The sequence below is a fragment of the Lethenteron reissneri genome, chromosome 52, assembly GCF_015708825.2.
Source record: "Lethenteron reissneri isolate LAM-NWPU_2019-01 chromosome 52, ASM1570882v1, whole genome shotgun sequence".
Taxonomy (NCBI): Eukaryota; Metazoa; Chordata; class Hyperoartia; order Petromyzontiformes; family Petromyzontidae; genus Lethenteron; species Lethenteron reissneri.
In genome coordinates, this window is record NC_083830.1 from 10,319,490 (window position 1) to 10,345,513 (window position 26,024).

Here is a 26,024-nt window from a genome sequence, read left to right on the forward strand (position 1 = left end):
CTCTGTAACAGCCCTACATCACCCCCCCCTGTACAGCTCGCAGCCGTCCCGGCTGCAACAACTTTAATAAAGGCTATTTAACCCCTGGATACCCGCGTGTGCCTTAAAAAAACGTTTTTAACGCTAACATGAAGGAACCAACAGCAACAACGACAACAACAACAACAATGACAACAACAAAACCCACAACCCCGAAGGGAACAATCCGACGCACCCCCCCTGAATAAATACGAATACCGTAAGAGCGACGCATATATACAGGTTAAGCAGGGAACTCGCAGCACACATGCAACACAACACAAAAAAAATGTGTTAGGAGCTCCCCACCGACGCAGCACCACGCAACCGTACGTAAGAGAGAAGAAGAAAAAAAAATGTTCGTCCAATGCATTATAAGAGTCTGCGCATTTTTGCGCGTGTCCTTGCTGCAGGCCCGTCACACGGGGCAATCCCGGGTGGCGAACCCGCCGGTGGCGGTTGTTCGTTTTGTATAGAGTCCGCGTCTGACGTCGCGGGAACCTCGGCGTCCCTTGCAGCAGCAGGTGGGTGCGGGCTCGTCAGTCCCGATGCACCTGGAGGTGGCACGGCCGGCAAGGCATTAGGTGAGCGCGGTGGAGACGGAGCTAGCGAGTCGGTCGACCCCCCACACGTCTGGCCACGCATGTGTGAAGTGGGTTTGTGTACCGCGACGAAAGGTTTCAACCGAGAGGGGTGCACGAACCATCGCCGCTTCCCCCAACGAATGCGCACGCACTGTGGTCGCAAGACCTCGACCACTTCCACGGGGCCCCGCCACGGCCGTGCCAGCTTAGGGGAGGTGGCCAGGGGTACTTGGGGACAGTGCAACCATGCCCTGTCCCCCGGTTTCCACTGTATTACATGTGCCCGACCCAGCCTGAGGCGCTCGTTCGCCTTTTGACGGAGGTCCGAGTTCAACCTCGCAGCATCCCGCGCCTCTGTTAATTTAGCCAGATTAAATTTGACGTGGTCGGCCAATTTAGTTTTTCCTTGCGGGTCGGGGATCTGCAGCTGGGCGCGAACAGGCGGGTCGGGTTCGCGACCGTACATGAGGTAAAAGGGGGAAAATCCCGTAGCTGCATGGGGTGCCATCCGGTATGCCGCCAAGACCCCCTGAATATGCAGGTCCCAATCAGTCTGAGAATCTGAGACCTGCTGTGCCATCATTGACGAAATGGTGCGATGCAGGCGCTCGACCATTCCGTCTGTCTGTGGGTGATACGGGGAGGTCCGAATTTTCTTTGTGCCTAAGAGGTCACAAACTTGTTTAAGTAATTTGCTTGAAAAATTTTTACCCTGGTCGGTCAGCAGCCGTTCCGGAGCACCTTTGTCCAGGACGTATCCCTGAACAAAGGCGTCCACAATGGCTGCTGCCGACTGGTTGGCAAGGGGCCAGGCCATGGGCCAGCGCGTAAAATACTCGACTCCTGTCAGCAAATACCTATTGCCCCTGGGGGTGGCGGGAAATGGGCCCAAGATGTCCAGCGCGACAAGCTCATTTATTCTGGACACCTTGATTGATTGTAAAGGCGGGTTAGACTCCCGTGCCGGCGGTTTCCGTTGCGCACACCGCGGGCATGAATTCAAAAGATCCCCAACATCCTTTGTCATACCAGGCCAAAAAAAATCTAGTTGTATCAGTGCAAGGGTCTTTAGAGTCCCCAGATGTAACAGGCGCTCATGCGCGGCCCACACCACTTTGCCTCGCAACTCCGAAGGGACGACCAGCCGATGTCGCTGTAATTTTGCGTCCCAATGCATGAGCAGACCCTGTACCATTTCCCATGCACCCGAATCACCTTTCACCCGGCCAGCACCCCCGACGCGACGACGCCACCCGAGGAGGGAGGTATCCTCCATTTGGAGGCGCCCCCACTCAGTGACGGGCAACCCCAACAGGGAATCCCTTCCCTGTTGTTCGATCGAATTATCAGGCAGTGGTTCGTCGTCGTCGGTGGCTGCCAGGATCGGAACCGATGCGTCCCCTGAAGGTCTGCAACGTCCCGACCCCAGGAGGCATGCACATTCCGAGGTGGTTGGCATGCGTGACAGAGCGTCCGCGTTGGTATGGCGAACGCCCTTACGGTAAGTGGTCTCAAAATCAAAATCCTGGAGAACCTCCAACCATCGAGACAACTGTCCCGATGGTTGTTGAACCCGCAGGGCATACTGTAGTGCCGCATGATCTGTGCGGACGGTGAAATGCCGACCGTACAGATATGGGCGATACTGTTGGATGAAAAAAACAATTGCCAACAGTTCTCTACGGGTGACACAATATCTCTGCTCCGCAGGAGACAACACCCGACTACCGTATGCGACCACCCGTTCAACGCCATCAACCACCTGGGAAAGCACACCCCCAATACCCGTGTTGCTCGCATCGGTGTCGAGCAAAAAGGGCTTCGAAAAATCAGGGTAGATCAAGGGAGGGGCTTTCACCAGGGCGTCCCGAAGGGAGCGGAACGCAGCCTCCTCCTCTTGACCCCAGTGGAACCGAACCCCTTTAGATGTTAAAGCGTGCAGGGGTTTAGCAATTGTCGCAAAATCAGCAACAAACCGTCGATAATACGACGCGAACCCAATGAAACTCCTGACCTCTCCCACCGAGGTGGGAGTCGGCCAGGAGCTGACACACTGCGTTTTGGCGGGATCGGTAGCAATACCTGAGCGTCCCACGATGTGCCCCAAATAACGCACCGAATCACGCAACAAATGGCATTTTTGGGGCTTGAATTTCAAATTAGCAGCCCGCATCTTTAGGAAAACCGCCCGCAACCTCTGGAGATGTTCATCAAAGGTTTTTCCAAAGACGATAACGTCATCCAAATAAATGAGGCACGACTCCCATTGCAGTCCAGCCAAAACCAATTCCATTAAACGCTGGAAAGTTGCCGGCGCTGAGTGTAAGCCCATCGGCAACCGGTTGAATTGAAACAAGCCGTGCGGTGTACGAAAAGCAGTTTTAGGCTTTGACTCATCATCCAGAGGAAGCTGCCAGAATCCCGAAAGTAAATCGAGTGTGGAAAAGAATCGCGCTCCCGCCAAGGCGTCAAGCGATTCATCCATCCGAGGGAGCGGGTATGCGTCGGCAACCGAAATTTTATTAAGACGCCGGAAGTCAACGCAAAACCGCAACGAACCGTCCTGCTTTTTAACCAGGACGATCGGCGCTCCCCAAGGGCTGGTGGAAGGAGAAATGATGTCCGCGGCCAACATGTCATCAACAGCCGATTTGACATGGTCCTTTTCGGCGGGACTCAACCGAAACGGATTTTGGCGAATTGGCGCGCTGTCACCCGTGTCAATATGGTGACGCAGCAAGTGAGTGCAACCCAAATCATATTTATTTCGACTAAAAACGTCGGAAAATTCTCGCAGTAATGTTTTAAGTTGTTGACGCTCTGAATCGGACAGGTCCGTCGATCCCGCACAAAGCGCCTCGAGCCACCCTTCATCGCTGTCCGAATGCGGTCGCGACGCAGGGACAGTGTTGACGCAATTTACGGCGGGTTCCTCACACGGCACCGGCGTTGCGTGAGCAAGCACGGTCCCCTGTGGGATCACCACCGTCCGCGAGCCCACATTTAGGACCGCGATGAAGGGTTCACCATCCCCTCTCACTATGGTCTGGGCCGGTAGTAAGTCAGGTCCACTAACCCCGGCCCTAGACGGTCCCAACAGTACCCCTTGTGCCCCAGCACCCTTAACGAGGGGCCGCCGAAGTTTCAAGGGTACCAGCATTTGCGTCCCCGGAGGAACGCGTACCGTTCTTTCCACGAGCGCCGGCACCGTCGCGAACGCCGTCCGAGTCGCAACCGGCGATGGCAGAAACGCCATGCGTCTGCCCGATGGAAGCTCTATGCACCCCTGGTCGATCAAAATTACAATCGGCATTTTGGCCAGGAAGTCCGTCCCCAGCAGGCACGGAACCGCCAGCGAGGAAGAAACAAAAATCGGCCCAGACAATTTTATTTCCCCGATACAAATTTGGGCACAAATTTGTCCGATGATGCCAAGTGAGCCCCCGTTAGCCGCATAGAATGGTATGTTAACTGGCATCAAGGGACGACTCCGGACGAGGAGAATATTATAAATTAATTCCGAAATAATAGTCGCCGATGCTCCCGTATCGACCAGGATGCGCACTTCAACCCCGTCGATATACCCCACAACGGCCGACGACCCCGACGATGCGGCAACCACACGATCGGCCAGCACGGACCACTGGCCGGGTTCGATATGGGTACCCGGAGTGGTGCGTGATGGTGCGATGGTGCGTGATACCGGCCCCCCTCTCGTCGCGGTGTTTGAGTGCGTGACGGGTGTGTGTGTGGGCCAAACGTGTGGGGTGCCGCGACTCGCCGGTTTTTGATGGTGGAGCTTGGGATGAGGCCCGTCGTCCCGGTGAGGTGTCGTCCCGCGCTGACGAGGAGAGCGGCACCCCGAGGCGACGTGGCCCCGGACGCCGCAGTTAAAGCACCGCGGGAGCGACGTCGGAGGTGACGAATGGTCGGAACGGCCCGACCCGTCCTGGCCCGGCCGTGCACTCGTCGCCTGTTGCCGTCGGTGGTCGACGGCGTAGAGTTCCTCCGTCGGAAGGGTGGCTGCAGCCACCGCACGCCCCGCCGATGCCCTGCTGGCTTTTCGCCGGAGCGACAGGAGGTTTGCGTGGAGGAGCCGCGCCGCCTGGAGCGATGTCATTTCCGCGTCCTCCTGTGCGACGACAGCGATGTCAAGATCGTCAGCCAGGAGGAGTATTTTCTCCGTCACCATAGCGTCGATGCCGTCGTCATCCATACGGGGGAAGGCCGACTTGGCCATCGCCAGGAGGCTCGTTCGGTACGCCAGGGGCGACTCCTTTTCTCCCCGCTTGCGGTCGTAGAACTCCTGTCTGCATTCCGCCGATGGTCCGTAGACCCCTCCCAGCAGCTGCAGCGCCATTGGTAACGTAGAGCGCCTTTCCTTCGGTGCCGATGTTAGGGCGGCAAGCGCGTCGCCGTCCAGGAGCGCCGGCAGGGCGCTGAGAGCTTCTGCGTCTGTCCATTTAGCCATTTCTTGGTGGGCGAGGAAGCGTCTTCGGAAGCCGCTCCAGTCGCCCTCTGCGCCCACGAATTCTTTAAGCGGGGGCAGCCTTTGATGCAGCGCAGCAGTTGCCGTGGAGTCCCGTGGGCTGCTGTCTCCCCGACCCGGCTGCGTCTCGGCGCGAACGGCAGATGGCATCGCCTGTCGCAGCTTTGATGACGCGCCCTCCTCCGTCGTTGATGCGGCAGCCCCAGCGCGGCCGATGTCGGACCCCAGGTTGAGGTTGGCCACGCCCCTAGCGGTCGCCGCATCGATGGCGGGAAATTCAAAATTTGAATCTTCAGAAATGGCGGGAAGGCGCTCCGGACGCCGGTTCCCCTCGCCCCGCGGTGGACCACCAGCCCCCAGCCGTGTGATGTTCTCCAGCGTAGCGGCAGCGGCGTAGAGCAGTTCCGCCAGCCTCTCGTGAGCCAGCCTCAGGTGGTCTGTCCGCTGCTCCTCTTCATGGCGACGCTCCGGCAAGAACGCGTCCGGCCCCGGCTGCACGTCGTCTTGTTGAGCCATCTCGGGCTCGACAATTTCGGCGGCGTCTTCCGTTTGCTGTTCCCTGGCTCGAGCTGTTTGGCGCGTGTCCATGTTCTTGGTTCTTCTGACGCCAGATGAAGTGTTCTTGAAGACGCGTGGACAACGGGGTAAGGCACACGTATTTATTTGCACAATGTCTTACAATACTGGAGGGATGTATCGGCCCCCTCACCCGTACAACTGGGAATTCACCCCTAGCTAGCCTTCCTAGCCGAGTCCTCCGCTAACGGGCTAGGGGAGGCTGTCTGGCCCGACACTGGTCAGTCGGGCTACGGTACCCGGAATCCCAGAGGTCTGACTCTGGTTCCGGGACCACGCCACTGGCTCCAGCCTGCACTGCCCTTACAAGGGCGGCGTCCCAGGGGGAGTCCAGGGCCTATCTGGCCGGTCTTCTCTCTTCCCTTAACTACACTAAGACTGAGCCCTGAGCTCTCTGGCTCAACCCTTTTTATACCCCCCTAGAGGATCGAAACCCCCCTCACGCCGTCCAGTACGGACGTCGTTGCGGGCACCACCCCGTGTGCTCACGGAGTCCCCGCCCACTGTGTTTGTTATCCGTTAGCCCCTATGCAAACAGCCCTACACAAACAGCCCCTCTGTAACAGCCCTACACCAGTATAAACGTTCGTCTTCCAACTGCTTTAACATCACGAGAACTGATTTTGAAGCACCACCACCTCCACTCCGCAAGACTTTCTGACCGCGGTTGCGAATCACGAGAAACTAAATAATTTCGGATTTTTTTTGTGTACTGCTGCTAATACTTTCACGTGCTGCACACAGACGCACGTGCTGGCTCACAGACGGAAGCAAACCACGGAGCAAGGGGCCGTCCATAAATGACGTCACGCACCTAGGGGGGGGGGGTCAGACATTTGTGACGATGTGTGACGAGGGGGTTGAGAAATGTGACGTCACATCAAAATGCGCAACTTTAAATAAATATAAAGAACACGTTCTACTTAATTAAATAGACTTTTTGATAAATGTTTCTCCTACAACATCAGAGTGCAGCGCCACAATAAATACGCACTACAATAACAATAGTTTAAAGCTATTTGAAGCATGTTTTATTTTGGGGGGGGGGCAGAGCTTTGTGACGTCATATTTGAGGGGGGGTCTGACTTTTTGTGACGCCGTGTGACGAGGGGCGGGGGGGTCAAAAATCGTCCAAAATCGCGTGACGTCATTTATGGACGGCCCCTAAGGGGTTGACTGCTATGATACACTATAACAAAAACAAACGCATCGCTGTCGTTAAAACCACGGTGGCTTCAAAAAAAAGGGGGGGGGGGATACATAAGAAACGACGTTTCGGGCAATGGCCCTTCTTCACAGCGCGTGTCCATAACGACGCCGTCGTCCGGCTCACGACCCCCCGCCCACCCTCGAGGCGATCGCGCCCATTGGGCGGCCACGCGCGTGGGCGGAGTCTCCGTGCAGGTCGCGGCGCCGCGTTAAATAAAAGCCCCTGCGACAGCAATAGCAGCAACATCATCATCAGCAGTAGCAGCAGCAACATTCAGCAGTAGCAGCAGCAGCAGCAACATCAGCAGCAGTAACAACACCAGTAGCAGCAGCAGCAGCAACATCAGCAGTAGCAGCAGCAACATCAGCAGTAGCAGCAGCAGCAACATCAGCAGTAGCAGCAGCAACATCAGCAACATCATCAGTAGCAGCAACAACAACAACAGCGGCAACATCAGCAGTAGTAACAACAACAACAGCGGCAACATCATCAGCAACATCAGCAGTAGTAGCAACAGCAACAACAGCAGCATTAACATCAGTAGCAGCAACAACAGCAGCAACAACAACAACAGCGGCAGCAACAACAACAACAGCGGCAGCAAGGCGTCCGCTCGTCGCCCTCGCCCGCCATGGCTTCTTCCCCCCTCCTGCTGCTGCTGCGGGCCTCGCTCGCCAGGCGAGGCGCGCCTCTGTTGTCAAGGCAACAGGTACAAGGCCCAACCCGACGTCTCCCGCCGTCGCTCGCAACTCTGAGCCTCCGGCAGCAACTCTCGACTCTTTGAACAAACGGAGACGTGTCCCACCATCACCACCACCATCACCACCCCTCCGCCCCCCCAGTGTTCAGGCGGTGGCGCGAGTGGCCGAGTCGCGGCCGCGGGCTTCGTGTCTCCGCCGTGGTGACCTCTTACCCACTTTACCCTCCCCCCACGTGTTTGTGTCACGGCGGCGGTGGTGGTGTCAACGGAAGCGTCAATTTTGTGCAAATGTATGGTGTGGGTTTTATACAATTTTATTCTAGGGCCGCGATGTTGCAGGCGAAAATTTTAATATCGATTTAAAGCTTTCGTGACTGCAGGGATTCATATTCTTGGTTCTTTCGGTAAAGTCACGTAGAAGGGAAATAATAAAATAATAGTGTTTTATTTTTATTATTTTATCATTTCCCTTCTACATGACTTCCTACGCATTGCCCATGAATATGCTAAATTCCTCTTGATATGCACATTATTTTGTTAAGGCGCTCTTCTTCCACCTCCAACTCAGCTTATATATAAGCTCCTAGCTTGGCAGTGTCTCATTCTTCACCTGAAGACGGCTGCTTGCGTTGTAGCCGAAACGTCGTGACAATTATTTTATTGTTTTATTTTTATTATTTTATTACTTCTCTTCTACGTGACTTTACCGACAAAACCAAGAAGATGAACGTTCATTGTTGTGTCCCCAACAACATCCGTTCGTTGCAATGGGAACAAATTCACTTTATGGCGGGACCCTGGGGTTCCGAATAAACGGAAGTCAAAATCGTAATTAATTTATTTTTAGCGACTCCGTCCCTCCGCGCACATAAACGCATCGACCCGCCTGGCGCGGATCATTCTGTTGTCATGTCGTGTCCAAGCGCAGCAGCGAGGATGAATGCGCAGAAGAACTGAACAAGCGAATGCACTCCATGCTCGGGTACGGGCAGGATAATAAGTCTTGTTCAAAGCTGCTCAAACTGCCTACATGAGTTGAAAGGGTAAAAACCTATTACTATATTTTGCCATTGGTAAAGGAGGTCTCATAGTGTAAATGCTTACCCCGACCTCTCAATACTCTGACAGTGCACTGTCTTTGATTTATACGCCCTTTGGCGTCATCTGGTTCAACACCAATGGAGACTAGGCTCTAAGAAAAGCTGTCTCGGGTGTGGACCAATCAACTTCAAGGACAGTGCATATCATGATCATCATCAGAGTTGTTTCTTTTTGTTTGCATTTTGACTGCTTTTGTTGTGGTTATTGCAAACATGATGCCTTGTATAAAGGCATGTACCGATTGAAAGGGTAAAAACCTATTACTACTGCCTACATGACTTGAGTCCTTTATTTGTCACCACGGTATGCATAATACGGTGAAACTGCTCTCTTATCTTCATTATTATTTGTAACCTACCAATGTCTGCAGCCAGGATCAATCGATGACAATCTTATTACCTGCAGAACAGATGAGATGCGTTGCACCGTTAATTCCACCTGTTTGATAATACTTCTCTTAAGCCATAGTCCCCACATACCGCTCGTATCAATGTGGATAAGAGGAGCGGTGACCCACTACTCTGTAGAGTAACATTAGTATTAACGCTTGTTACAATATGAACAGTGCATTGAAAACGCGTACTATTGTATGTGTAGTGACAGAACGGTCACTACTGTGTTGGCCCGTACGAGGGCTGGGGGCCCCAAGGGGGTGCCTGGGGGGTCACGTGCTGGAGGGATCCGGACCTTCCCAGAGGTGGGGGAAGTGAGGCGTGGCCTGGGAAGTGAGGCGTGGCCTGGGAAGGGAGGCGTGGCCTGGGCGGAGCCGGCCACGCCAGAGAGACGAGATATAAGGGTGGTGTGAAGGCAGAGCAGGGCTGTTCCTGATAAGAATGAAGACACCTCGTGAAGATGCCAGAAGAGAAGACCTACAGTGAGCGGACTGCCAGCAGCCACCTGGCTGGGTCACGCTAGAGAGAGACTAAAATACAATTGTGTGTTAGCTAGTGTAGGTCGGTGGTCACCACCCTATGTGTAGAGTAAGAGTAACTGTTGAGTAAACGTTGTGTTAATTAATAAATGAGTGTTGCCTCCCAAGAAGTGTGTGCGCCTAATTTGAACCCATTACATTTGGTGTCAGAAGTTGTGGAAAAATAAATATTGCTTGGTGTTATCCTAGGGAAGTAAAATGGGCACACGAAAAACAAATACAAAACTCATCTGGACATCTTCGTACGACGGGGATGGTGTGACGACCGTCCTTCGGACAGCCCCGGGGATGGCAGCCCCGGTGACAGAGAGAGAGAGATGGCGCTGCACGCGGAGCGGCGGGACTTGCATCGCACTGCTGCTTCGCCGCCATCGGGAACGGAGCGACGGAGCCGCGGCGAGAGGACACCATCGTCGCTGCGGTGGCTGGCGGGGGAGGCCCGGGCATGCGGGCCACGCGGTGGGCCCGCCATTTCGGCGGCTGGTCGGGGCGCGGTTCCCGCCAAAACGCCGTTCCCGCCATTTCGGCGGCTGGTCGGGGCACTGTTCCCGCAAAAACGCCGTTCCCGCCATTTCAGCGGCTGGTCGGGGCGCTGTTCCCGCCAAAACGCCGTTCCCGCCATTTCGGCGGCTGGTCGGGGCGCTGTTCCCGCCAAAACACCGCTCCTGCTGCCGAAATGCCGCTCCCGCCGACATCAACGCCTGCAGAGGGGGAGTTCCAGCCTTCTGCTCGAGCGCGAGAGGTGGATGGGTTCGCAAGAGCAGGCCGTGTTCACCATCAAAGATTCTTCGGGCCGTTCCAGTGCTCCACCTTGCCGCCCTCCGCTATTCACAGTTTGCCAGGCGAGTTGTGACTTGACAAGCACCCGGCCCCAATAAAAATAATAATAATAACTTCACCCATCTTGCGTGTGCCGGGTTGCGATTGCGGGGTTTTTTTTACTCGCTGGGTTGCGGAACGTGTTCGTCCGGTTGTGTGCGTGAGAAATTGACGCGGCGACCAGTGTTTGTTGTTAATTACGGCGTCGAGATCGGTATCTTCTGGGGGTAGTTAATGATTAATTCGTTGTTGGTGTCCCGAGCTCCGTTGATATCCTGTATGTTGCCGTGTTAATGACTCGTGTTGTTACATCGTTGTGTTGCGAAATCGCCATTGTTATTGTGTATACTGTATGGAGTTTCGCTCGTGATTGTCACTTGTAACTGTCAGAAACTTTGATCGTCATTGTTGCCAATGTACAGACCGTATGGAGCTTTGCTTGAAATTGTTAACAGTGTATGGAATGTTGGGTACTTGCTTGTGATTATTTACTATGTACGGATTGTCTGGAGTATTGATTGTGTGTGTTGCCATGTGGGGACTGGATGGAGCATTGTGCCAAATGATTGACTGTACGAACTTCGTATACTGCATATACTGTATTAATCAATTCGGCGATTCTTGGGGTTTGTGTACAGTTTTTTTCTCTCAAAATTCGAATGCCCTGAGTCCCATGGTTAATGTTGAAGGGGATTTTGAAGTGACAGGTTCGGTTTGTTTCAAACTCACTGGTTGGTTCCTGTCCGTTGTTGCACAGATGATGTCTTTTGTGCGGGAATGCTCCTTGTGTTCTACATGGATCGGGGGTGCGTTTCCGTTAATTGCCGTCAAATTGCATTGCTCTCTCCACTCGGTTGGTACAGCTGCATTGCTGCAATGCGAGTCTCGGAGATGATGTGTACGGATACGGGATGTGAGGTGTATTGTTGTGACCATTGAATATTCGGGATCGTCAAAAAAAAAAAAAAAATTGTGCGTACCTGTTCGGCATTGGATTAGTTCTGTGGGGGATCATAATTCAAATTGTATGTGTTGTGATGGTGTTAAATTGCGATGGTGACATGCTGCCAGGGATTTGGAATTGTGCTGCTGGCTGTCACTATCTTGGGGCGCAGGTCCTGACCAGGATGGCCCAGTGAGTGTTGCGTGTCTAACATGAACGTTGTGGTCCCGTCATGCTATGGCTGACGGCTTGACCTGACAGCCCGGAGCTTGAAACACTCCGTGGTATGTCTAGCCTAGTGGGCTGTGCGCTCACATGGCTCGGAGAGTGTGGTCCCGTCATGCTGTGCCTGACGGCTTGACCTGACAGCCCGGAGATTGAAACACTCCGTGGCATGTCTAGCCTAGTGGGCTGTGCGCTCACATGGCTCGGAGAGTGTGGTCCCGTCATGCAATGGCTGACGGCTTGACCTGACAGCCCGGAGAGCGAAACACTCCGTGGTATGTCTAGCCTAGTGGGCTGTGTGCTCACATGGCTCGGAGTGTGTGGTCCCGTCATGCAATGGCTGACGGCTTGACCTGACAGCCCGGAGAGCGAGACACTCTGTGGCTTGTCTAGCCTTGTGGGCTGTGCGCTCACATGGCTCAGGGAGGGTGGTCCCGTCATGCTATGGCTGACAGCTTGACCTGACGGCTCGGAGGTTGAGACCCTCTGAGGCGCGTTGAAACAGTGGGCTGGAGATTCGTAAGGTTCGGGTGGAGTTGGCCTGTTACGTTGAGACTGTTTCCCTCAGTTGTTAGGGTGCATGTTGTGCAGTGAGTGAACGATGGGTCGTCTCAGCTCGGTCGGTACAGCTATATGCTGCGATGCGAGTCTGGGAGAGAGACTGGGTCATCTCAGCTCGGTCGGTACAGCTATATGCTGCGATGCGAGTCTTGGAGAGAGACTGGGTTAAAATCCCACCGATATGGCCGACGTGTGCTACTGGTTGTGACGCCGCGTCGGAAAGGCGGTGGGGGGGTAACATGGAAATCCCCCCCCCCCGATATGGCCGACGCGTGCTACTGGTTGTGACGCCACGTCGGAAAGGCGGTGGGGTGGTAACATGGAAATTCTCCCCCCGATATGGCCGACGCGTGCTACTGGTTGTGACGCCACGTCGGAAAGGCGGGGGGGTGCTAACGGGTGACTGTCATTGCATGCGTGATTCTAACGGTGGGGGGGCTGTGCTGTAGCGTAAGTGGGTTAGCCAGTTTTCATGTATATTTGTTGTTAATTCCCCGTTTTCTATGCGGTTCCCTTTTACCCTCGTCGATTCTGTATATATTACGTGATTGTATTTCTTATCGGTCGCCGGTCATTTATTGATGTTGCTGGTTCGGAGGCACACCTTTTCGATGTTCACAGTTGTGTTACAGCCGGGGACGGCTGTGTGTTTATACAGGAGGGGGTGATGTAGTGACAGAACGGTCACTACTGTGTTGGCCCGTACGAGGGCTGGGGGCCCCAAGGGGGTGCCTGGGGGGTCACGTGCTGGAGGGATCCGGACCTTCCCAGAGGTGGGGGAAGTGAGGCGTGGCCTGGGAAGTGAGGCGTGGCCTGGGAAGGGAGGCGTGGCCTGGGCGGAGCCGGCCACGCCAGAGAGACGAGATATAAGGGTGGTGTGAAGGCAGAGCAGGGCTGTTCCTGATAAGAATGAAGACACCTCGTGAAGATGCCAGAAGAGAAGACCTACAGTGAGCGGACTGCCAGCAGCCACCTGGCTGGGTCACGCTAGAGAGAGACTAAAATACAATTGTGTGTTAGCTAGTGTAGGTCGGTGGTCACCACCCTATGTGTAGAGTAAGAGTAACTGTTGAGTAAACGTTGTGTTAATTAATAAATGAGTGTTGCCTCCCAAGAAGTGTGTGCGCCTAAATTGAACCCACTACATATGTATTGTTTACAAAGTGTGTTCACGAATCCACACTGAGAAACACGATGATTGACAGAGGGGTGTATAAAAAATTTCGATAGTGTATTTAAATAGAGGTACTGCAGGTAAGTAGTTTCAGTTTTAAAGGCATAGTTTAACAATCCAACACTTGCCACCATCCTTCAAACCCATTGGTGAAAAAGAGCAAAGTTTTTGTGTACATTATAATATAATGTTTATACGAGAACCGGGGGCTTATGGGACCCCGGGTTCCTGCCATAATGTTCAAATTGTGAGTTGATACATTGACATTTCACCGACTTTGAAACGGAGGCTTGTTCACGCTGACCTAAATACCTAACAACCTGTTATAGGAAGAAAAAAACAGTTACCACGATTGCAGGTATAAATGATGCCCTTCAAGTGGGTTTTGTCTTATAATGTTTGGACTTTTGAGAGGAAACAGGGTACAAGGGGCAGCTGCTCCCTCCACCCTCCTCCAAAACAAATCTTTGAGAATCATTTGCAATTTGCTGAGCCAAGTGGAACCAGAAGCATATTTGTATTTATTTTATTTTAAACCTACGTGACTTTACCAAAAGAACCAAAGAGTGGATTCCTGCAGTCACGAAAGCTTCAAATCAAGACAGAACCGTACCATAAAACAACTCTGGCCTCACAAGGCATCTGACTCTGGGCCTAGCAGGGCCAAGAGCAGGGTCAATCATGTTTGCCAAACCAGTACACTTACGTGTGACATCAGGGGCGGCATGTGTTCCGAAATATATAACGAGTAATCTGATGCCTCCATGAGCCACGCATGGCAAAGCCGGCTCGGCACAGCCCCGGCTCGTCTCGCTTGTACAGCGAAAAAGGACATATGAGCGACCGCGCGCGGGCCGTTGCTGCCATCACGCGGCTTGTTGGCAAAGCCTCAGCGATCCCCCCATTGTGTCCTTAGGGCTTGGGCGAGCAGCGGAGACGCGCGAGCGATGACAAGTCGAGGCCTCACGCCTCTCACTTCCCGGCACAGGCAGCGCCCATGCTGCCCCCTGGAACCTTCGCCGGCAAAGTAGCGTTTGTGACGGGTGGTGGCACGGGGCTGGGCCGGGGCATGGTGTCCATGCTGTCTGCCCTTGGAGCTCAGTGCGTCATCGCCAGCAGGTGGCCGCCTTCACCACCGTCCGTCTGTCCTTGAATACGCATCTGACTAACGCTGCCCTTTCTTGCGGAAATTTAAGTCGTAGTCTTGAGTGAAAGTGGCTCACTGCTCACATGAGCATTGAGCAACAATCATCTTCTTCGTAGCTCTTGAACCGGTGGTGGAATGTCTGCATTTCCATGGCAAGAGCCATCATCTCCGTCGGGTGACTGTTGAATTCCCAAAGATCCTACTTATTTTATCTACTCTAAATGGATGGTGAGCCAAGTCAGAATCAGAATATTTATTTCGACTAGAAGAATAAAATGAGCTATCAAGCTCTCTTCCACAGATGTCCAGTCGGGGCGAGTCAGAAAGTTACCACAGCAAACAATACAAAAACAGATGGCAGTGCAAAGTATAGGAAAGCTAAGCAAGTCACAAAGTTTATAAGTACAATTTAAAGCTTTCGTGACTGCAGGGATTCATCTTCTTGGTTCTTTCGGTAAAGTCACGTAGAAGGGAAATAATTAAATAATAAAATTAACACATAATAAAATAATACAATTCTCACGACGTTTCGGCCACAACGCAAGCAGCCGTCCTCGGGTGAAGAACAGGTCTGTCGGAAAGACCTGTTCTTCACCCGAGGACGGCTGCTTGCGTTGTGGCCGAAACGTCGTGAGAATTGTATTATTTTATTGTGGTTTATTATTTTATTATCTCCCTTCTACGTGACTTTACTGAAAGAACCAAGAAGATGTATAAGTACAATTGCATAAGTACATACATTCCTGCCGATGTTTCAACACCAAATGCAATCTTGCAAACCTTGACTAGGATTTGAACTCGCGTCCCTTCCATTTTTGACTTAAACGCTCTTGACTGCAGCGTCGCCCGGATGTGATGGATAACCTACTTGCTGTACTATACGGTCCCCTAGAGTGCTGCTTTGTTTTTGTACCCAGGAAACTGGACGTTCTGCAGCAGACGGCAGCAGAGATCACGGCCGAGACGGGAAACAAGGTGCTCGACAAATGAGTCCTCTATACACCACAGGATGCCTCTTTGCTTTACAATGACATGTGATGGGTGATCAGCCATCCTTGAGAATGAGATGTGTGTGTCTACCGGACTTGTGATATTAGTGCTATTGTAATATATTACAATAATGTACATTCTGTAATGACAGTTTTATTTTAAAATGCATTTAGAGTAGACATTTCCACATAATAAGCCACTTTGTTAAGCTTTAATTTGTGGCCAGGTTGCTTCTGAAAAAACATCTTTATAGCTCAGTGAGACTTAGTAAAATAAAAAGTTTATTTTATTATCACCACTTTTCTGAATGTCTCCAACTATGCGTTTTTTGGTCTGTTATTATTGCGTTTGTGGTGGTTACAATTCAAGATTGTGGTGCTCATCGTTGTGCGCTGGTGGTCGCGCTATCTGTGCTTGTGGGGGTGCTGGTGCTGTTCTTACTCGTGATTATGGTAATGTGGTGGTGCTGCAAGTGGTAGTGCTAGTCGTGCTGGTTCTGGTGATGGCGCTGGTACTCGGTGTGGTTCTAACAGTGGTAGTGATGGTTCTAAAGATGCTACCGGCGCTTGTGCTGTATATCAGTGTTACTTCATGGTCATGGTATTCGTGGGAGTGATAGTACTCCTGCTAAGTAGTACCGGTGGTGATGTTGGTGTGCGCCCTGTGCCTGACTAGGTGCACGCCGTGCAGTGCGACGTGCGGGACCCAGCGTCAGTGAAGGCGGCCGTGGACTCCGCCGTGGAGGTTGCGGGGCTGCCCCAGGTCGGAGGTCGCTCCTTCACTTTGCACTCACTGCACACCGCTCATCTGTGTTTGGGTGCCACGGTGGTGAGATGTTAACTACCTCGCCTGGTATACAGGAGGTTGTTGATTCGATCCCGATCCTGACGCTTGCTCTATATTTGGAGTTTGAGGTGTTTCTCTCTCCGTGGTCATGTGGATTTTTCTCCGGGTCCTCCGGTTTTTCCCTCCACATTTAGAATCAACGTCACACGTTGAGAGTTTTTGGCTGCTATACATTTCCATGTGACAATTAGCCACTTCGTTGAGCCATCATTTGTGGCCAGGTCGCTTCTGAAAAGAGCTATATGGTTCAGTGGGCCTTACCTGTAAAATACTAAAGTTTAGTTTAGTTTTTGACTTATAATCCAGAGGTCGCTGATTTGATCTACCGGCGTGGCAGTTGAAACAACGGGAAAGTTTATTAATTCCCCCCACCGTTGTCCACGCAGGAGTATAAATGGCTACACTACAGTTATATTGCATACATATAAATATTTACGTGACAAATCTTAATAATTGGCTGTGTCGGGTCGTGGCGGATTTAATGACACATTTATATCATGAGACCTCCTTTACCAGTACCAAAATAGAAGAATAGGTTTTTCCCATTTGTTCTGGCAACAAAACTGGAACCTTTTTACGAGGAATCATGTCTGCATTAACCACAATACTTGTGGTCAGAATGCAAAAAAAAAACACTGACAATATATGCATTGTCCTTGAAACTGATTAATGCAGACATGATTCCTTGTAAAAAGGTTTCAGTTTTGTTACCAGAAAAAAGGGGAAAAACCTATTCTGACACATTTCTATTTACACAATCTAGCCCAAAAAACCCTTTATTATCGGGGCTCTAGAGCTTAGGAGCTCCCTCAAGAGGCCTCTCTATAGCTCCCTCTAGAGGAGGCCCTTCCGCTGCAGTGGCATAAGCGAGCAATTGCAGGGCTGCGCCTTTACCCCTCTTGCCTTCACATGAATTACTTGTACGTACGTACGTTGAATTTCTTTCACACCATGCATAGCCAGCCGTGCTAATGGGAGGCGCTTGCAGGTGATCATCAACAACGCGGCGGGAAACTTTGTGTCCCCGAGCGAGCGTCTCTCCCCCAACGCGTGGCGCGCCATCACAGACATCGTGCTCAACGGCTCGGCCTTCGTCACGCTGGACCTGGGCAAGCGGCTCATCCAGGCCGGCAAAGGTGACCGCTGCTTTTGTGCCATCGTGGCCGCCGACGACGACAAATGATGATGATGGTCACGACGATGAAGTTGACGTTGAACGTGCGGTGTGCTTTGCTACAATAGGCCATTGTGTGCTGGTATCTTCTACCAAACCAAACATTTTAGAAAATTAACCCCAAGTACAGGTATCTCTCGATTTACAAACGTTTGGTTTACGACATTTCGCGTGAACACAATTGACAAATTAAGGACACTTTTCGATGAACGAAATCTAATTTTCGCGTGAATGAAATCTCACTACGGCCACGTGCCGTGAGATCGTCACAGAAGAGCCACCTGGGAGGCTGCGGCATCGATCGGCCACAGAGTCTCGCGGTGTCCCCACGGTGCAACAGCAACACCTCCACAGCACCTTTACAGTCAGATCTTTTTCCATGAAAGCTAAATTTTTTCTTTTAAATTATTATTCAATCGTTTTAATCTTCATGTTTTTTATTATTATTATTGTATTGTGGAAAATGATATAGGTGTATATATTTAGGTTAGTAGTTGAGTTGGATTAAATGAATGGGAAAAGCCGTTCAGATTTACAATATTTTATTGTACTCGTGTTTTTTAAAGAACGCCTTCCTTTCGTAAATCGAGGGATATCTGCATTAGAGATTAGAGTGCTCAAATTTAATTCAGAAGACCGTAAGTTAAAATCGTGGTCAGGGGTCAATTGGGCCATCCATTTCCCCAGGGTGGCTACACTGTGTACCACTGTGTGGAAAGTTTGCAATGGTTGCTCAAAGGGGAGTGGCCCCTGTCACAGCAATGTGGAATGTTCACTTTAGGCCCAGAGATGCGTCCGTGTTCAGCTCTCTTCTACAGCACTTACCTGGCTGAGGCAGGAATAATTTTATTTTTTTTTGCATGGAAAAAGCTCATGAGACGGATGTCAGCTGAAATAAAAATAATTCTCGCTCATGTGAACAGGTGCTGCGTTCCTGGCAATCACCACCATTTATGCCGAGAGTGGCTCGGGGTTTGTTGTGCCAAGTGCAGCGGCCAAGGCTGGAGTGGAGGCCATGTACAAGTGAGTGTGGGAATGTTGACCTGGTGAGAGGTGTTCTCACATTCTTGTGAGAGGTCATTATCTGGTGTGATATGTATGTTGAACTTCTTTCGCACCATACATAACCAACCGTGCTAATCGGAGGTGCGGGGAAAGGACAACAAACAAACCACAAAGCAGTTCTGAAGAAATTAATTTTCAATATCGATTTAAAAGTGTTAAGCTCCAGTAGCTTCCTAACATTGGAAGAGCGTTCCAGACGGCCGCAGCAGCGCATCTGAAAGCGCGTGATGCCGTGACCGTCTTTATTCAATGGCTAGCCAAAAGCTGCTGCAAGGATGACCGAAGTTTGCGTGATGGTTTATGCTCATTGATGAGATCAGCAAGGTATCGTGGTTCATTCGTGGCAAGCACTTTGTGCGTGTAATGAGTGCAACCTTATAATGTATTCGTTCGGCAACTGGAAGCCAATGCAGCTTAGCGAGCACTGGACGGACATAATTGGATATTACAGTACCCGTGATAGGTCATATCCCTGTGAAATATATCACAATCTGGTAAGAAGGTACATTGCAATTTTTAAGGTGATGTCCTTGTGACAGAAGTTTTGTCTAAAACCTAATCATATTTTGTATTGTACCTATCACAAATCATATCTGAAGTCTATTCATTAAGATGATTTGGATTTAAAAAAGTGTCTAAATGCAATTGTTTTTTATAACATCGTACATCATGGATGCGACGTTAGGTTGAGGGGTAATGATGGGGAAAGAAGGGACAGGAATGCTATCGTGAGGCTGTAAATACGGTGTGAGTTGGTATATTTCAGAGCGGGTCACGAGGAATTGTAATTTGCGAATGGGTTGTAATGCCGTCCCTTTTTTTCCAGGTCTCTAGCTGCAGAATGGGGTAGGTATGGCATGCGGTTCAATGTCATTCAGCCCGGACCAATCAGAACCAAGGTGAGGTGTGTGGGTTTCTGGGGATGAGTCCGGTGGCTCAGAGAAAACATAGGCAACGCGGTATAATGAGTGATGTGCGACTTAACACAGCTATGCATGCCAATCCTGCATCTCCCAACTCAACCGAGCAATTGGCTGAAACTTATTGCTTTTGATGGTTGTGAGCCACTGGTGGTAAATCCACGTTCCCATGGCGAGGGCCAGTTTTTCCGTAGGATGACCACTTTTTTCCCTCGACATGAATTGCCCCCCCCCCTTACCCCCCGGATTTAGAGTCAAGCACTTTTCAACTGCAGTGCCACTTTGTCAAGCATCAGAGCATACGTGTATGGTGCTGACAATAATAAAAAGATTGTAATGCTAATGATGCAGATTATAAATCATAAGCCGATAACGATATTGATGATGATGGTTTTGGTGCTCATGACATCAGTGATGCTGGTAATAAAACCGACGATGCCCATGAAGTACGAAAATATAGCAGTGTTGGCATTGATGGTATTGACTTACTGCTGATGATGACAGCTACAAATATAACACCCCGACTGACATTAATGACCAATGGTTGGCTTTGGAGCTGCTGACGACCCCGATGATATTAATGACGATGGTTTTTATGAAGCTGCTGCTACAGCTGCTGCTGGTGGTGATGTGTATGTTTGTGTATGTCGTATGTTGCTTGTGTGTGTACATGTGTGTGGGGAGTGGTGGCGCTACGAACCCGGCAACCTAAGTTCGATTCCCGCTCGTGTCCAAAACCCCCAGACGATTGTATCAACCGGTCCTTGGCCTTCTCGAGGTCGACTCGGCCTCAAATGAGTACCTGGTGCGGTGTGTGAACATCACCACTGGGGAGACAAAGGCGGTCGGGCGTGGTGTTGGCCACCCACCCTCCTCGTGTGCCGTCACGGCCTTCATAGGTGCTACTCGCTAACAGCACTTGCTCCAACAGTCTGTTAAGGCTACACGGGGGATCTTTGTCTTTGGTGGTGGTGATGCCGCCGTGCAGGGCGCGTTCAGCCGGCTCGACCCCTCGGGCATGTTCGAGGAAGTCATGCTGGATCGGATCCCCGTGGGCCGCCTCGGCACCGTGCCGGAGATCGCCAACCTCGCCACCTTCCTGTGCAGCGACTACGCCAGCTGGGCCAGCGGCGCTGTGAGTGCCACCACATCCACCACCACCACCACCACTATCACCAACAACTGGAGCTGTACACTTTTAAAGATTTAAAACTCATTTCTTTAGAAATGCTTTTTGTGTTAAGTTTGCTGTCCTTTCCCCGCACCTCCAACTGCCCAGTAGCGTTTCTTCACGAGCCTTGTCCACAGAGGCTGATCTTGACACCGTTGGTACCAGTCATTGGCAAATCCACTCAGCTCCACGTCCTCCTGTACCACATCACTCCATCTCTTCTCTACCCCATGCCGCGCCCATTTAGCCCCCTTTATCCGACCGAACAAAAGCTGTTTAGGCATGCGGTGACTGGGCATGCGGGCTACATGACCCAGCCAACGCAGCCTTGCCTGCTGGAGCTCACCGATGGGACTTTGTCTAGGTCTTTCAAGGATCTCTCTGTGATCAGGGCTAGGCTGGCCCTGAACAAGATCCGTTTAGCATTAGGAGAAGTGTCAGCAGCAGATGTGAGTGTAAAGGCGATCGGTATGACCTTAGTGTCGCGGCATCTCTTCAGAAATGTGCGCGACTCGATCAGATGAGCCTTCTTGTCTCAAAGTTTGTTGAAAAATCTATTAGTTATGTGGGAACCCTTCCCGTAGAGGCGGTTAAAAACACAAGATCCAGGTACGATTCAACACCATACATAAAATTCGTGATTTGATCCCATCTGTGAAGGATGTGATCCCTGACATGCAATACCCCGGTGTCTACAAACTAAGCTCTGTATGCGGCAGCAGTTACATTGGGGAAACTAAGCAACATGTCTCGGACCGGGTTCGTGAACATAAGGTAGATCTGAAACACGGTAGGACCAATACCTCGGCCGTGGCTGATAATTATTTTAACGCTGTGGGCACACACGAAATTTATTTTGCCAAGACGAAGGTACTCTGCAATCCCACTGGCTATCAGCAAAGATTCGTTTATGAAGCCATCCAAATATATAAACAGACACAATTTCAACCGAGATAATGGGTTCAAACTGAGCAATCATTGGAAGGACGTTATTAACCAGTTTAGGTCTGTGTTGTTCCCTTCCTACCTGCTTATGTTAGCAGTTATTTTCGACTCTTTGAGTTACATTCACTAACACAGCCACAGTTAACTGTGTTAGTAAATGGCGGCTTGCCATCCTTTTCCACCTCCATGTGGCAATGGCTCTTTCCGAGCTCTCTCCAATCTTGCATTTACAAGTAAACTTCTTACATTGACATGCTAATCTCTCACAATACAATGGCCACCCCCACAGCTTTATTTGTCAAGATTTCTACGATCTTACATTTACATGCAAATTTCATCGTGATATTATTATTTTTATATCTACGTGGCTTTACCGAAAGACCCAAAGATTACCAGATCATTGGCATACATAACATGGTTGACCAATAGGGAGCCATTCCTTGACCGCACCTGGGCATCGATAAACCTCCCATTGTATCTGTACCAGATGAAAATTGCTCTGGTACAGCCATCGAAGGCTTCATGAACTACGTGATCGAAATAGATATTAAATAATATAGGAGCCAGAGGACATCCCTGTTGCACCCCAAGGTGAGCAGGGAATGGCTCCGACTCCCGGCCACGTAGTTTTACCCGGGCCCGCTCGCCATCATGAAGGTCCTTAATGAAGAACAACCCAGAGCCCAGGCCTACTGATGGTATCATAGGCCTTGACCAGGTCAATAAAGCAGAGATGTAGGTCTTGTTGGAATTCCCTACACCTTTGCTGTAGCAAACGGACAGAAAATATGGCATCTGTGCAGGACCGCCCTTTTCTGAAACCAGATTGGGGCTCCGCAAGCCTATCCTCAGCGTGTCTGGCAAAAGTGATGTTGAATAATCCTACCACTACCACCACCAACAATAGCCGCCATTCGCCACTAAGTGGCGGTGACATCACCACAGGACTTGTGTAAGGCTTGGTGCACTTTGAGGCCACGGGAAGTGTCTAAGGTTTGCTGACAACAGGTCACGGGACAGACCCATGTGTAATGGGTTAACTGCCTGAGATGACCGACAGATGCACCACCTGCACCGCCACCGCTGCCACTAACACCACTACAATGTGGGCCACCTCGCACGCGGCAGTGGAGCAGAGAGGGGCCAGAGTTGCGGCCAACCGACCGCTGTTCCATCTCGAACTCCTGTGGCGAACGATTGCCTCTGCGAGCTCCTGTGGCGAACGATTGCCTCTGCGGCGGTTCACACGTGCACATTTACGTCACTAATTCCAGCAAGAGAAAGTTGGACTTGCTACCGTGCGCCACCTTCAAATGCCACTTTTCCCTTGCAGGTGGTGAGGCTGGATGGAGGAGAGTACGTGTCGATGGCTGGGGAGTTTAACGGTCTCAAACAGGTACGGCTGGATTAGATCGAGTAGGTCGCGTCGCACCAGCCCTGTAGCCGTTACGTTTGGGTCTCTGCTGACCAGTGACTATTTGCTTAATTAGAATCTGTATTTATCCTGGAGAAATCCGATGAGCTATGAAGCTCTTTTTCACATGTCCAGTAGGGATGGGTCAGAAAGTTACAACAAACAAAACAAAAACACGATTTTTGTGCAAAGAATAGGATAGGTAAACAAATCACTGAATACATAAAATATATTAAGTATATAAGTTAAAACGGCATGAGTAAATCAATTCCCAAGGTTGGGAAAGGCAACAAAACAACAGCAAGAACAGTCCCAGACCACACAAAGACAACACAATCCCTCAATAAAACAGAAAATTAACTATCGATACATGGGTAGCGATGAAAGTTACAAATCTTATTGGCAAATGCGGTTGTATCCAGCACTAATCTTCTGCTTCAGGATATGTTTTAAAGGAAGGTTTACGATGTTAAGGAAGAAACAAGGTTGTTCCAAAACGTTCAGAATATCAGAGTTTTTATGTTGAAGGAATCCGATAAGCTATAAAGCTCTTTTTCACAGATATACAGTAGGGGCGGGTAAGAACATTACAAAAACAGACGCAATACAACACGCTGGTACTGCAACAGCAAAGGTTTTGTTACCCATTCCAACTCTTGTTCTTGGGATAGTTAAAAGGCAATTAGACGTCCGTCTTAGGTTTCTTGAGTTTGACAATGGGGTTAATGAATTAGCCAAGTGGAGCGACACCCTAAGTGAAGATCTCGCTTTAACAGACACGTGCTTTGGTTTTAATGCAACGGTGACACGATGCCCCCAGATTCACGCTGCCAGAAGCCATTAATGTTTTTGTAAGTATGTTGAAATTCTTTTGCACCGTTCATAGCCACCAACCGTGCTAATCCGAACACCGAAGTTGGTGACTGACGATGTCGATGTTGTTTTCAGGTCTCAAAGGAGCAGTGGGACATGATGGAGACAATGATTCGTAAGACAAAGGGCTCGTAAACCCAACACGTCCAGCGCGGAAAACAAAAGTCACAGCGAAGTCGTGAAACAAATTAACCAGGCACTGCCTCTGCCAACGGAGTAAGCGCTTATCGATAACTAGTTAAGTTGCACTTGCTGCGAAAATGTGGAATTTCCACCGCCTAGCGTGGCTCATTTGAGCATGGTGACACTTCAGCCTTTGACTTTTTTCCATAAAACTCTTAAGTGCCTTAAAATGTTTCTGTTTATAAGAAAAATGTGAATTTCAAAATTGTATGCAATATATGGATATAAGCCAACAGTAGGCTCTCATTCATCAGCCTGAACACAATCATGCCTGTCAAATTACGCCAAGGAAATGTGTGTCCAGGTTGTCCGGTATCAAAGGAGAAACCCACAATGCCTTGTTGGTGAACTTCCTTTTTCATCGGACTTAAAATGCGCTGCTGTCGTTATATAACTATCGCAATAAAACTGACCAAGTTGTCCGTTGTGCCGTTTGGGAATATATGGATATGGACCTTAATCTTGCCCATCCTTATTTGATAGTGTGACTTGACTTGCAATATAATTTCAATTAATGGGGAGTCCTATTTTCTGGCATATCGTGTTTGTTATATGCATGTCTGCCCACTGTGGCTTGCACAACAATGCCTGCGTTCAATTCCCGCACATGGAAGTTATTGTGTTTTAGTTCCAGCGATGTAGTACATGCAGCATCTGCAGTGCACAACAGCTTATTGGAGTACTGTGCTTTAAACATTTTTAAGCTTATTTTGAATTAAGTATAATACTGAGCTGTATAACCATTCAGTAAGTGCCACATTAAAAAGATTTTTGCAAAATGAAGTTTGTATGTACATATATATTACGTGATTTTTTTGCCAGTATAAGTGTAATGACGACTTTGACGCACTTGTTCCTGAGATGTTTATTTGAGGGAGCACGCCCTCGCACTTGATCACACATTCGAGACCCCCACTTTGGCAGCCCTGAGTCTCCCGCCTATTCCCCTTATCTACGGTGTGGCCACGCCCATATTCTCAATTCTCATTGGCCCGAGAGCGACCTTTGACCACTCGATCTACTGTCCTCTTACGTCACCTGACCACGCCCCTATCTATATATATAAAATCGCAAATCTGTCTGTCTGTTTGTCTGTCTGTCTGTGTGTGTGTCTGTTTGTATGTCGCCGGACCATACGCAGTTTCATTGGACGAAATGTGAGGGATTTGCGAGACGCGATTGGTCCGTTTGGTTTTCCACGGCAGTTGCCCCTGGCAACGGGTAGCGACGCATTCGCTGCGGGGTGGACGCCATTTTTAATTCCCGTTAAAAATATGCGCACACATTAACACGCGACTCTGAGGTAAATTCATCAATGTTTCACGTCCTCTTCACTCCCCCCCACCCCAATGTGTGCAATTACTATTATAGGGTCGGTAGATAATAAAATTATATCGATTAGACAGTATTTTTGTAGCGCGGGGGGGGGGGGGGGGGTAACGGCCCCGGTACCCAGCCTCAGCCGGGTGGGCAATTTAGGCGAGGCTGGAGGCTCTGCACGGTACTAGGCCTCGACACCCCACCACACTATAGGCCGTACATATTACTGCACAGCGGCCGAGGAGATCGTGACTGGGGGGGGGGGGGGGGGGGCAGGGGTAGCAGCCAATCTGTGTATATATGTAAGGTTATTAAGAAATATATTTTTCACCCGGGCAACGCCGGGTACTTCTGCTAGTTCTCGATAATTTCCGTGGCCACGAGTCGATTCGCCCTGCAGGCCGACTCCCGTGTCATTACCTCCCGTGGCCACTAGTCCACTCAGACCGGAGGTTGACTGCACTGTCCTTACAATAGTGAAGTACCGGTGAAGACGCTTGACGCCGAGGTTGAGGCACACGTATATTTATTTCACAATACGACAGTGGGCATATAACACTCGAGGGGGTATCGGCCCCCTCACCCGTATAACTTGGAATACACCCCTAGCTAGCTCTGTCCTAGCCCCGAGTCCTCCACTACTGG

The 26,024-nt window shown here is 50.5% G+C and overlaps 1 protein-coding gene across 1 annotated transcript; it reads left to right on the top strand.

The window, feature by feature from the left end:
* The first annotated feature begins 7,064 nt into the window (after positions 1-7,064).
* Positions 7,065-24,842, top strand: LOC133355761 (2,4-dienoyl-CoA reductase [(3E)-enoyl-CoA-producing], mitochondrial-like). Its single transcript, XM_061573091.1, has 10 exons — positions 7,065-7,586; positions 14,248-14,450; positions 15,396-15,453; positions 16,144-16,230; positions 17,303-17,450; positions 18,412-18,511; positions 19,380-19,452; positions 20,462-20,608; positions 22,923-22,985; positions 23,952-24,842. Exons 1-10 carry the CDS (start codon positions 7,509-7,511, stop codon positions 24,009-24,011), a joined length of 1,017 nt encoding a protein of 338 aa, XP_061429075.1. The 5' UTR covers positions 7,065-7,508; the 3' UTR covers positions 24,012-24,842.
* Positions 24,843-26,024: the final 1,182 nt, after the last annotated feature.

What these genes read in the sequence shown, in the direction of transcription:
- LOC133355761 (XM_061573091.1), top strand. Translation starts at nt 7,509, where the DNA reads ATGGCTTCTTCCCCCCTCCTGCTGCTGCTGCGGGCCTCGCTCGCCAGG. An exon ending in CTCTGTTGTCAAGGCAACAG is followed by an intron (nt 7,587 to 14,247) that starts GTACAAGGCCCA and finishes TTGTGTCCTTAG; the next exon opens with GGCTTGGGCGAGCAGCGGAG. An exon ending in CCGGACCAATCAGAACCAAG is followed by an intron (nt 19,453 to 20,461) that starts GTGAGGTGTGTG and finishes GCCGCCGTGCAG; the next exon opens with GGCGCGTTCAGCCGGCTCGA.